Raw genomic sequence first — 13,225 nt, 5'->3', positions numbered from 1 at the left:
TGCAGCGTGGCTCTTGCTAGTGTGTTAGAAGAGACAGAAGCCAGAAGCCTTACTATATACACACCAACTCCAAAAATGGCTACCATTACAATTCAGAACAGTATGCCAAGTGACAGGGCCTGAGGAAATGAAATGCTGGTGCCTACGCATTTAAGGAAGACTTGTACAGACAAGTGTTGGATTAACTTCTAAAAAACACCTTGATATCTCCCTCCCACCCTCCCTGCAAATGTTCCAACTAAGGGTCAAAACTTCTTGACCTCGTGTACGCAGAGTGCTAATAATTGTACCAATTTTCATACAAGTCAGATAGCACAAGTGTTATCCTTATATTGCAGCTGAGACTTGAGAGGAAGCAACTTGCCTAAGGCTACCTAATAAGTTCTTCAGAGTCAAGATTTGAAGTAGGGAAGTCCTGATTCACAGCTGAGTTTTAGCCACTACCAGCTCTAAATAATAATAAAAAATAAACACACCTGGGCAAAACCATGTGTATCTCGTGTGGCGGCTAGTTTGGCCCCAAGGCTAGCGCCTCAGAATGGAGAGATTATTCAAACACAACAGCATGCTTATTAATGTGATTTATTTTGGACGGCATTTCCAATGTTCTGCTGTGCAATGGAACAGCAAAAGGCTCTTCAGTTCCAATACTCTTCTTGTACAAAGCACTTCCGCAAACCATTCACAACATTACAGAGAGCAGCCCTTCTGCAGCACCCTGGCAAACTGAGCAGCGACAGCTTCATCGGTGTTGGCCACAGTTTGGCTTTGTAACCCCTCGGCTGTACACAAGTCTCCCTGTTGGGGCTTTCTGGCTGGCCAAGAAAAGTCCCTCCAGAATGCAACACAAAACAATCTGCAGGCTCTTCCCAAAATTAAATCAGTGCTTCTAGAAAACAGCTTTTACCAGGGCTTTGCCAGCAAACAAAAGGGGTATTCTGGAATCCCCAAAGTGCTTACAAAAGTACTTAAACTCCTTGAAAAGGCAGCGCCAGAGGCAGCACACTGGAGGGAATCAGTTAAATGGCTGCCGGGCAGACTTACAATCTTCTGAACATTTTAAACACAAATCTCAAAAGGAGGAAAGTCTGAAACAAACGAGAGATTTCTCAGGGGAGGGGAGGGGAACTCACCCACCCAGCACACAACACACACACACACACACACACAACTGTCCTTGTTTTTGTCAGTTATACGAGCCAATGAACATTATCAGGAAAACGGACACCATTTTGAGACAAATGGAAAGCGCTTGGGTGAAGTGGTGGGAGACTGGAGGAAAGAGAGGGAGGGGCCCTGGTAGAAAACCAAGGAATCCATAACCGCCGCAAGCTGTTCACTATCTGGGCTTTTTCTAAAAGCCGTAGACATCTGGGAAACCGGCTTTTTAACACTTCCATTCAGACCACACATTTTGATCTCTAGGGAACAGCCACAGGAATCTTGGAAGACACAGAAGCAATGGGCTGCAGAGTGAACGGTCCCCTCAAAGGCAAAGGTTGTCTCTCTCAGAGGCAAAGAAGATCCTGCATTTGAGGGGGGGGGGTGGACTGATCACTCTGCTGCCATCGAAGCACAAATACCAAGGATCATCTCACAAGAACACCCAACACACATACCCAAAGTGCTCCACCAGCATTGCTCGCCTCCATCCCCATCAAGCAAGTGTCTCTCCTGCTGAGAGTTTCATTTGCACCAGTGTCTCTAGCTCTTTGTTCCTCTGCCATAGCCAGCTATTTCAGCTCTTCTAATTCTGGATGTAGACATCATAGACTCTGCATTTCTCTGAGCCACACCACTTGTTGAATGAGGACACAGTAGATCTCTTAGTCCTACCAAAAGCACCAATTATGGCCAAGATGGAAAAGTTCCAGTGCAGCAGCAGCATCTTCCAAGGAGAAAGCAGAAAGGGACAGCTTCCCTAAGGAGTTAAAGCAACAGCTCTTGTCCTCAAAAAGACCCCCTTTCCCTTCAGATTCCATTCACCAATTAGCACAAGTGTCAAGATCCCACCTATGTCACTTTTGCATGGCTAACTGACACTTCTACTGGACCTCAGTCAAAGGGTTTCCTGCTGTGCCCTGTGTCATAAAACAGAATGTCAAAAGTTACAAAGCCACTGATCTTTAGAAACAGGTTTTGCCATTTGTGCCAATGACACACAAGCCAAAGAAGCCTTCAGTAGATTCCTGTTTTGTACACCAGACATTCCACCCTCCTCTGGTCTTTTGTACATATGGAGCATGGCATGTTCACCTTCAGCCCACACGCTGACCTTTCCACACCTCCACAAACCCTCTCTTCCTTCCCGCAGAGACTCTAGGGGTTGGCTCAGGTGTTCGCATCTGGCTGTATTCCAAGAGACACACCCCAAGCCTCTGAAAAGCACAACATAAACAAGTACCCTGAAGAGGTGATAAAAAAAGAACACACAGTCCATCATGGTGCTGTCTGCTCCTTAGAGCATGAACAGTCAGAAGACACCCTCAGATGTCCATTCTCTCCCAACTCTGGAACTAGAAACACACCTACTGCAGGGTGACTAAATGGGATCAGGTCGTTCAGTCAATCACACAGCTCACCTCTAGTGCAAGGAACATCTTCGGCAAGCAAAGTCAAAGCACTTTTCACCAAGACAAAAGGCCAAGACTTGCAAAAGAGAAGAACAATCCCCTAAAGCAGCACAACGCAAGAACTGTGGACAGGCCAGCCTGCCCCATCCCTGATCTCTCTGCTTCAGCAACCAGCACCGGCCTGCTTCTGCTCCCAGGGCTGCTGGCATCTTTCACTGATGCAAGGAAGCATCTAAAAGCATCTAATTGTCTACCACAATGCAAGATCCAGGATTTATTTCTACAGGGTCAAGGTCAGAACCAGGGCCTGAGAAAAGGGGTGTCTAGCCTGCAGGGTGCCAACCAATGCTTCTTTTGCTAGAAACAAGACAGTCCAGGCAGCTGGGAAAGTGAGAAAGAGACCTGGAAGAAGCTGGGGAGGATGAAAGGGCTGCAGGGTCTCCAATGTATGTGTATTGTAGGCAAATCATCTGGATCCATCAAACCCTTTCCACAGGAGTTTTTCTGGAAGGCCATCAGCTCCCAACAGAGGAAGGGCAAGGTGTCCACTGCTTCCTGTTCCCTCTCTTCCCCACCTTCTGCATGCATCCTTTAGGCACTAAACAAGGGTTGAAGGACTGAAGTTCAGCAGTAAGCTATTCAGGATTCTAGGCATGGTTTTGGGTGAATAAAAACCAAAGCAGCTGCCTCTGCTGGCACTCAGCAGCCAAACAGTGGATAGGAGTGTTTTGGTACTTCTCTGGGAAGCCCACCAGGTAGTCTCAACTCGCGAGTCACCATCGTTGTCCTACAGCTACTCCAAGACGGAACAGAGCAAGGTTCAGGCATGTAAGTCTGAATACAGACAAAACCTGCTCTTCTAACCTTCATGGTGGTGGGGAAGCTTAGCTTTGCAGTGCGCCAAAGCTGGTGGGAGAAGTAGCAACCAAACCATTTTGCTCCCCAGTGCTGTGACTCAAACAGAAAGGAACGCTGCATCTTCTGAGCCAAGTGCAGCAGACCCCAGTGGGCTCCCACCATCTCATAGGCGTCACGGCTACAGAAGAATCAGTTTAAGTCCACTGTCAGTTCAGACTCTTGAGGCAGAGGCCATGCACCAAAGTGCAGCCAGTCACCTGTCACGTGGCAGCTGCCACCTCCTCCTCTTCCTCCTGCTCCTCCTCTTCATCATAATCCGAGATGTCAGCTTCCATACTCTGCTTTGCCAGCAACTCTCTCCGTGCTTGCAAACGCTCACACTTGGGACAGGGTCCTGACCGGAAACAGGTCTTGTGATAACAAGCTTTGCATTCTGTGTGGGGAAAGACAAACCACAGCTAAGAACTGAAATTCAGGAAGATGCAAACTGCACTGACCTCAAAGTCTCCATCGGTTTCACAGCAGCTGCATGTTTAAAGAACAGGGGAAGCGCTCTGGACAAACCCAGACCACACACACCGCATAATCAAACCAAGCGGTCCCACTGGTGGCAGACGAGCACATGACCAGGGAGGTAATCCAGGATCTCTTGCAAGATCACAGAAGATGCTCATGCAATTCAAGAGCTCGATTACAGCGTCCGCTGGTCTGCAATACTGCAAGAGAGCCTCTCAGCCTGTGCAATGCCACCACTAGGAGTAGCAGCAAAGCAAGAGACAAAAAGATGGCTTCACAGTTATGTCTTCTTTTCAGGAAAGTCTGAGGCTGGGGGAGGCAAGGTCTAGGGATGGCTGCAGAAATGTTAACACCCGTTTTGGTGAGGCTTCATTTAACGCCATACAGACGTGGCCATGAGTTACATCTGCCTGCAGTTCTGGCCACAAGGCCTCTAAGGAGCACAGAGCCATCAATGACTGGGAGTTACCACAGCTAGATGTAGCTTTCATTTTCAGAAGCAGCCTACCTCCGATTACCAGGCACTACAGGCAGTCAACAGGGGACGGCTCTTGCATTCATGCCCCTGCTTGTGGCTTTCCAACAGGCACTGATCCCCAATAGGATTCTTCTTATGCCAGAATCAAGCCTCAACATCCCACTCCAGATTCCCAAAATCAGGAGACTATTTCCCCCAACCTGAACTACCCGGCATCCTGCCATGGGTAACCGTGGCTCCTGCTCAACGGCCTACCTTCGCATGTCCTGCATTTGTTCAGCTCAAAGGGGAAGATGATGTCCTCCTCGTTTTGGCAGAATTCACAGATGAAGCCCTTGGCCTGGCACAGCTGTGAAAAACAAAAGCAATGGAAGGAAGTAACCAAAAGAGGGCCAGTCAAAGCTGCCGTCACTCTTGTGCTCCACCTCTGAAGAGTCCAGCAGCCCTCAATCCAAAAGAACACTCACCTTCCTTCGGTCCCCAGGCCTTGTGGGAGATTTTCTCCTCTTGTGTCCTTGATGCCCCAGCTGCCCAAACAGCCACCACCCTCAGCTCATCCCTCTCCTTGTTTAACTGCCATGGGCTTCTAAGTAAGGAACTCAGTAGTTTCATAAAAGAGACTAGAAATCTCTAGTAAGAGTCTCATCAGCCTCAGTAATTATCACTGCCATTGGTGTGCTGCACAGCACAGTGGTCAAGGCTGCATTCCTATACACACTTTCGACCGTAATTCCCATTGAACTCATGGGACTTACTTCCAAGTAGACACACATAAGATTGCGCTGCAAGAAACTGGACTACCAATCAGGGAGTCCTCAGCCATGAACTCAGCTGGCAGCCTGAGGCAAACCTTCTCCCTGCTTCTCCCCTTCAGTCTCAGTAACTGCAATATGGGAATAGCAGCACTGGTAACTCTACAAGGCTGTTAAGATTACCCAAAAAACTACCCATGTCGTTCAGGACATCCATCATTTTGTCATTCTTACAACCACCTTGTAAGTCTAATAAGGCTTTGTAATTCAAATCACTATTGATACAATTCCCAGAGTTCTTTGCAGGAAAGCTGCAACTGTCTTGTTTCAGACTGACCAATTTTTAAAAGTCACTACTAATAAGGTAGCTTACTATTGGTGATGGCGTTTGTGTTTTTTTTAAACTTGTACAGCTGATTCCAGGACCTTTGGCTGAAAAGCAGTGAATAAAATTGTAAATAAATAGAATAAAAAACATGCAGCTACCTTTCACCCCCTGGTGCAGAATCAAAGCCTGTAGGACTCTCAATGAGATCTGATCCAAGATGCTGAACAACAAGGAAGGGCTCAGTTATCCCAGGATATTCACACACACACACATCCCACCCAGCTGACTTTCTAGTGCTCAGATCTTCTTATGTGTAGCACATGCATCTTCTGCATTACAATCTGGCCTCACTGAGAGAGAAATAAAAGTAATACAAACAGAAGAACTGAAAGGAGACAAAAAAAGATTACCCACCATGCATTTCTCCACGTGCAGGGTGCCTGCCCTGAGGAGCTCCGTCAAGCGGGGAACGATCTCTCCCTTCTTGGTGGCACTCAGGTCATTTAGGGAGTAGAGGTGGAGATCCTCCGTCAGGTGGCCTGGCACAGCGTCGAAGGCATCCAGAAGCCTGTAGGGACAAAAGAATTGTTCCATCGATGTGCATGGCGCTTTACAGAGAGTGGAAACTTTTACAGGGCGCTTTATAGGGAGTGGACCTCCCTTGGAGGTCTCTGCTCCAAGGGACTTGCAATCTAAACTGACGCAAGGGAGACAGTAGAGGGAGGGAAGAGGGATGGAGACAGGCTAGGCAGAAGAAGCACATACACCTCTTTCAATCACACCAAGCTGAATTACAGCAAGGAATGGGGACTGTGGCACAGTGCCTGGAACTCAGAACTCTGATAAAGCTGCCTGCATTCTGTGTTAAACATCCCTTGTCTCCGTAAGTTCTGCAGCCAGAATCACTTATGCAAACATAAGGAGTCTGCAGAACACTGAATGCTTTTCACACCTCCCCAAACATGATCCTGCTGACTGGTCTTCCATTCCTTTCCTCCCAACAGCTGCTGTTTTTCATTTATCTACAATCCTCTCCAAACGCTTTAAAAGTTTTCTTCGCCTTCGTCCTCACAACAACTCCAGTCAGGCTCCTGTTCTGCCCACTTGTCCCCGAGACCGTGTGTTTCACTTGTAAAGCGACCCTGGCTGCCTGGCACTGGATATGTGTCTCCTTTTGCCTTTGCTTTCATTTGCACACTAGGATGGGGCGGGGAGGGGATTTCTGCCATACAGAAGTCCATTTTGGCTACAGTACACTTGCTAGGAAACAGCTGGCAGCTTAATTTCTCTAGCTGTTTTTCAGACAAAGCTCTCAAAACCTTTCAAATACAAGGGACATGACAGAACAACAGACAAAAATTCCAAATCAAAGCCACATGCTCTAAGAAATATAGATGGCACCAGGCAAACTTCTTTGGGGGAGAAATTCCAAAGGCGGGCACCACAATTCAGTCCTGTTTCTCGTCACCACACATCTCAACTTAGACACCTGCATGAACTCATGTTGTTGGCAACCTTCAGTCTCGAAAGACTCTGGTTATCGCGCTCTGAATGGTGGTTCTGGCACAGCATCTAGTGTGGCTGTAAAGCCCAATTCGGGAGTGACAATCCCTTCCACACCGGGAGCAAGTGCAGTCTGTCCCTGGTCTGTCTCCCTGGCTATGGGCCTTCCTTCTTTGCCTCAGTCTGTTGGCCAAGTGTCTCTTCAAAGTGGGAAAGGCCATGCTGCACAGCCTGCCTCCAAGCGGGCCACTCAGAGGCCAGGGTTTCCCACTTGTTGAGGTCCATTCCTAAGGCCTTCAGATCCCTCTTGCAGATGTCCTTGTATCGCAGCTGTGGTCTACCTGTAGGGCACTTTCCTTGCACGAGTTCTCCATAGAGGAGATCCTTTGGGATCCAACCATCGCCCATTCTCATGACATGACCAAGCCAACACAGGCGTCTCTGTTTCAGCAGTGCATACACATTGGGGATTCCAGCTCATTCCAGGACCGTGCTGTTTGGAACTTTGTCCTGCCAGGTGATACCGAGGATGCGTTGGAGGCAGCGCATGTGGAAAGCATTCAGCTTCTTCTCCTGTTGTGTGCGAAGAGTCCATGACTCACTGCAGTACAGAAGTGTGCTCAGGACGCAAGCTCTGTAGACCTGGATCTTGGTATGTTCCGTCAGTTTCTTGTTGGACCAGACTCTCTTTGCAAGTCTGGAAAACGTGGTAGCTGCTTTACCAATGCGTTTGTTTAGCTCGGTATCGAGAGAAAGAGTGTCGGAGTTAGTTGAGCCAAGGTACACAAAGTCATGGACAACCTCCAGTTCATGTGCAGAAATTGTAATGCAGGGAGGCGAGTCCACATCCTGAACCATGACCTGTGTTTTCTTCAGGCTGATTGTCAGTCCAAAGTCTTGGCAGGCCTTGCTAAAATGAATCATGAGCTGCTGGATATCTTTGGGAGAGTGGGCGGTGACAGCTGCATCGTCAGCAAAGAGGAAGTCACACAGACATTTCAGCTGGACTTTGGACTTTGCTCTCAGTCTGGAGAGGTTGAAGAGCTTTCTGTCTGATCTGGTCCGGAGATAGATGCCTTCTGTTGCAGTTCCAAAGGCCTGCTTCAGCAGGACTGCGAAGAAAATCCCAAACAAAGTTGGCGCAAGAACACAGCCCTACTTCACTCCACTTTGGATGTCAAAGGGGTCTGATGTGGAGCCATCAAAGACAACAGTGCCCTTCATGTCCTCGTGGAAAGACCTAATGATGCTGAGGAGCCTGGGTGGACATCCGATCTTGGGGAGAATCTTGAAGAGGCCGTCCCTGCTGACCAGGTCGAAAGCCTTTGTGAGATCTATGAAGGCTATAAAGAGTGGCAGTCGTTCTCTGCATTTCTCCTGCAGCTGTCTAAGGGAGAATACCAAATCGGTGGTGGACCTGTTGGCTTGGAATCCGCACTGCGATTCTGGATAGACACTCTCTCTAAGTACCTGGAGCCTCTTCAGTGCAACTCGGGCAGCTTTCCTACAACGCTAAGGAGAGAGATGCCGTGGTAGTTATTGCAGTCACCTGTCGCCTTTGTTCTTGTACAGCGTGACAATGTTTGCATCCCTCATGTCCTGTGGTACTCCACCTTCTCTCCAGCAGAGGATTTCATGCAGCTCAGGGGCAATGATCTCTCTGCAGCACTTTAGGACTTCAGCAGGGATGCTGTCTTTCCCAGGTGCCTTGCCAGAGGCAAGGGAGTCCAGGGCCACGCGAAGTTCTGCTAGGGTTGGTTCACTGTCAAGCTCCTCCAACATAGGCAGGCACTCAATGTTGTTCAGTGCTTTCTCGGTTACTACATTTTCTTGGGAATACAGCTCAGAGTAGTGCTGCACCCAGTCCTGGATGACCTCGCCTGTGGCAGGCTTCAGAGGGGCAATTTTCTTCTGCGCTGGATCTAGGGCCTGCTTGATACCGTCATACATCCCCTTGATGTTGCCCGTGTCAGCTGCTATCTGTATCTGGGAGCAGAGCTGGAGCCAGTTGTCGTTAGCACATCTCCTGGCAGTCTGCTGGACTTTGCTGCAAGCAGCTTGGAGGACCTGCAGGTTGTGCTCACTGAGATAGGCTTTGTATGCTGCTAGAGCTCTCCTCTTTTCCTCAATGACTTGCGTCAACTGCTCAGAGTGGGCTTCAAACCAGTCTGCCGTCTTGTTGGTCTTCTTGTCTTAGACACCTGCATGAACTACACACATGACAACATGCACACATACCCATGGCATGCTAGTGCATAGAAAATACTTCCTACTGCCAGGACAGTAGAGGCTGGGGGAAAGGAGAGTTTCAACACTTGAAACTTGACACTTGAGTGTCCTGGCTTGAAAGCTCAAGACTTTACCCAGAGACAGCTGCTAAACATGGCCAGAAGAGCACGCCTTCTAGTCAGTATCAGAAGGATGGGGCATCCAACAGACTGAAAGCAGGAAGTCTGACATGCTCAATGATGACAGATGCCCAATGATGGGCTTGCTCATCATGCCCATGATGAGAGGCTGCTGTCGGGATGGATTGTGTCAAACGATGAGCTGCTGCTTCTAGTCTGCCCAGAGGTCATGAAACTGAAAGTGCAGATTAGGTTATGTGCCTGAAGGATTAAACAAACTGCCACTTGGTGGGGGGGAGACACTGCTGCCTAATCACCATTATAGCCACACCCCTTGGCATTTATAAATCAGGCAGCAGCCCCTAGGGCCTCTAAAAAGTTTGGGAACTGCTGGCCTGTCCAAACTAGACAACCCATCTGCCTCTTCTGCCCTTATTAGACCTTGGTAACCCTGCTGGCAGACCTATAGTACTTACGCTTTAGCTAAGCGGCAGGTCTTGAACATGTTCTTCATGTGGTACAACTGGATTCTCAACAGCTGGAAAAGATGATCCAGGAGATAATATTCAGGTTGGAAGATTTATTTCACAGCAGACTGATTATTTCAAAAGATTGGATATGTACATTCCAGTATAGAGAGAGAGAGAGACAGACAGACAGACAGACAGGACCCTCCCTCAAAAGAAACTCTTGGTCTTCACAACTCAGTGGAATAGATAGTTACAAAGGAAAGGGAAATACTTGGCACTGATTGCAGGAAAAGATCCTAATTCAGAATACCCGACGTTACAGATCCCACAACCGTTTGGGACAAACCACGGTAGCAAAATGGTATAAAACCCACATCCACCTGTAGGGCAGAAAGGGTCACAATGGAAGTCCAGGACTGACACGCTGACTTACCCTGACTTGGTTGAGAGGCTTGACCTTGCGGTAGAGGGCAGCATTGATGTCCTGCATGTTGAACAGAGGGTCGCTCCAGATCTTGCTCAGCAGATCCTTGGAGAAATTGCTGACGTAGTATTTGCTGAAGTCCCATTTGCGCAAGATGCGGCTGGGGATGACCATCTGAGAGTTCTCATGGCAGCACTGACAAAAGTATTTGCCCAGGTACTCACAGTAGCGCATGCGCTTGATGTAGTCTGAAGACCGCAGGGGAAGACAGAGAAGGGAATGTTTAGCCTCCTCCAGGGATGTACGGCCAAGAAAAATGCAACACCCAAGAAAGCTATGTCCAAATCCCCATTCCAAACAGTGCATGTACAGAAAGAGATGGACTCGTCAGGTTGTCCCTGCCTGCTCAGACCTGAGACATGTATAAACCTTGAAGCTGAGAGCAAGCCCTGAATCTTCAAGACAAGTCTACAGCACTCACCAGGATCTGTCCTGATACCACAACCTGCACAGCGGTAGTTCTGCTTGGCCACTGCCACCTTCCTCCTGCAAAGAGACAAAACCAGGAGGAAAAAACACAAACACGGACCCCACTACCAGTCACTTCCTTCAATACTCTCCTATCCAAGCACGCAAGGAAACTAATATAAGGACTTCAGTCCACATAGCATCTGAATTCATACTCAGAAATCCCCTAAGACATGGTCTCCACGCAGGCAGGCAAACACTGTCAATGGGGAGACACCATCGACAGCTGCCGTATTCCAGCTCAATTCTAAACAGCAGCAGCTTGGATTATGACATCCCCCATATGACAAAGAAAAAGCAGAACTCCTGAGAGCCAATGTAGCACCTTAACTAAATCTGCTCAGCTGGGAGGCCCTCCACATGGAGAACACATGGGCAGAATCTGGGGCTCGACCACAATGACTCAGTGCCACGGAGATAGCTGGGGATCACAACATTTCCAACCCAAGGGCTATGGATGAGAGCCACCACATCGTTTTGACTACAGGAACGAACTATCAGGAGTCACCACCTTCTCTGACCCTCTAATTCACAGGCAGAAGGAACAGCCCTTCCATTCTTATCTCCACCTTCCAGGTGGCACTTAAGCCTTTGACCAGATAACTATTCCACCTGCTGGTGACAGTTTCCGGAAAGGCATGTTCAGACAACTTGGAGCAGAGGAGGAGATGTACACAGAACACTGAAGGCTTGAAACAGTCCATCTCCTTACGTTGGTGCTGGATGGATATTGAAGATGATCTGCGGCCGTGGTGGTGCCCATTCCAGGTTCCCACGGACCCGGATGCGAAGTTTGTAGATATCTGCATGTTCCCCATCATCTGGGGAGATGGGCACAGAATCTGGAATTGGCAACAGCTACAAGAGAAGAACAAGGCAGAGACAATGCAGTGTGTAAAAGGATGACTTCAAGTGGGACCAGAGGGTCTCCTTCCCCCTCCCCCACCAGACCCAAAGCCTTTTGCAAAGCATTTTTCCATTTCAGATCCTCCAAGAAGGAAAAAGGAAGAACAGTTCCTCATATAAAGCTTGAAATAGCTGCACAGCAACATTTATTTAAAATAAATAAAAATACGGCCCACATTTCCATCAACATCTAAAGTCATGTACAGCAATTTTTAAAAGGCACATTCCACAACTAAAATATACTAAAAACAGAGGAAAAACAAGCCAACCTGACTTGGTAGTAAAACATGCAGGAGTCTCCAACTGACCTCAAAGTGTGGACAGACTCCGATGGTGGTGGTGGGGGAGCAGTCCTTCAGGTACTTTGGGCCCTGGTCATCTAGGGTCTAACAAATAACCAGGACACATGGACAGCCAGTGCAGCTGGTGCAGTCTTGTTCACTTGACCAGCCTTGTGCACTATGCTTTATATAGATTTTTTAAAACGCACTATCCCCTCAAGTTATGACTGAATTAGTGCTGTTCTTCTCTGCTGTGGTACAATGGCTGAGAAGTGAAGGTGCGGCCCTTGCCCATGTTCCATCATGCAATGCCAGGTGGCATGGAGGATATTGCCTTTGAATACAGGCCAGCTCTTTCTGCCAAGTGCACTGTGATCCTCACTATCCACACTCCTGGCCCATAAACTGCCTTTAGAGGGGGACCATTCTGAGGAGGGAACGCAGCATAGGGGTTGCACTCTTCTCACATCCTGGCAGGAAAGCAAGCTATCAGCATCTCCCACGGTTAGATCTGGTCCATGCATGCAGTTGATGATTCCTCCTTTACATTTCCTTGTTCAAGTGTCCAAAGGGAAACAGCAGCTGCAGCAGGGGATGCTTGTGGTACCCAATGACCACACTGCGCAGGCACAAGAAGGTGCTGTTAGTCACTTTCAGCAATCCTGAAACAAATTCCTCTTCTCGGCAAACAGCTCTCCTTATGGGTGGGTCCTTATAAACAGCCTCCTGATTTTTGGCAGCCCCACACCGCTGGTGCATTCCGCAATGGCCTGCATTCCTAGCAGGGACATCCGGTGGGTGGGGAGGCAGGTGCGGTGCAGTCTCTCCACCGAGTCCTTTGAAAAGCTCCATCTTCATATGAGGCACACAAGCACTCACAACCCATGCGCTCCCATGCATGGATTGCAAGCGCTTGTGCACCTCACACTGCAGTGGTGCTTTCCGAAAGACTTCAGTGGAGAGGGTCTGCCTGCCTCCCCACCCACCACACATCCCTGCTTTCTAGAGGGACCTGCACTCAGGGGTACTCTGCAGCACTGAAATCAAACTATACATTTTAAAAATGTATCTTTGCTTGCTTTGCATAAATTTATTCCATGTCTGTTAACAGCAGGGGGAGGGGCAAAGAGCTATGCTAAACTCAACCCCCTGATCACACTGAGCTCAGCCTCTGCCTAACTTCTGACACTTCTCCAAACTTGGCCTGCACAGTTAAGTCTATTTCTGCAGCCATAAGGGCTGAAAATCTGCCTGATAAAC

The 13,225-nt window shown here is 48.5% G+C and overlaps 1 protein-coding gene across 4 annotated transcripts in view; it reads right to left on the bottom strand.

The window, feature by feature from the left end:
- Positions 1-566: 566 nt before the first annotated feature.
- Positions 567-13,225, bottom strand: part of RUBCN (rubicon autophagy regulator) — a 56,134-nt gene continuing 43,475 nt past the window's right edge. For all 4 annotated transcript variants that reach the window (XM_066621682.1, XM_066621683.1, XM_066621684.1 and 1 more), the window contains 7 exons: positions 11,491-11,636; positions 10,732-10,796; positions 10,260-10,498; positions 9,833-9,894; positions 5,920-6,073; positions 4,681-4,774; positions 567-3,864 (listed from right to left, as the gene is read on the bottom strand). In XM_066621682.1, the coding sequence (XP_066477779.1) occupies positions 3,692-3,864; positions 4,681-4,774; positions 5,920-6,073; positions 9,833-9,894; positions 10,260-10,498; positions 10,732-10,796; positions 11,491-11,636 (933 nt within the window). In that variant the 3' untranslated portion in view covers positions 567-3,691. The remainder of the gene's footprint in view (positions 3,865-4,680; positions 4,775-5,919; positions 6,074-9,832; positions 9,895-10,259; positions 10,499-10,731; positions 10,797-11,490; positions 11,637-13,225) is intronic.

This window comes from Tiliqua scincoides, chromosome 3 (genome assembly GCF_035046505.1).
Source record: "Tiliqua scincoides isolate rTilSci1 chromosome 3, rTilSci1.hap2, whole genome shotgun sequence".
Taxonomy (NCBI): Eukaryota; Metazoa; Chordata; class Lepidosauria; order Squamata; family Scincidae; genus Tiliqua; species Tiliqua scincoides.
Note: the sequence above shows the minus strand (reverse complement) of the source record. Positions and strands in the feature narration are given on the sequence as shown.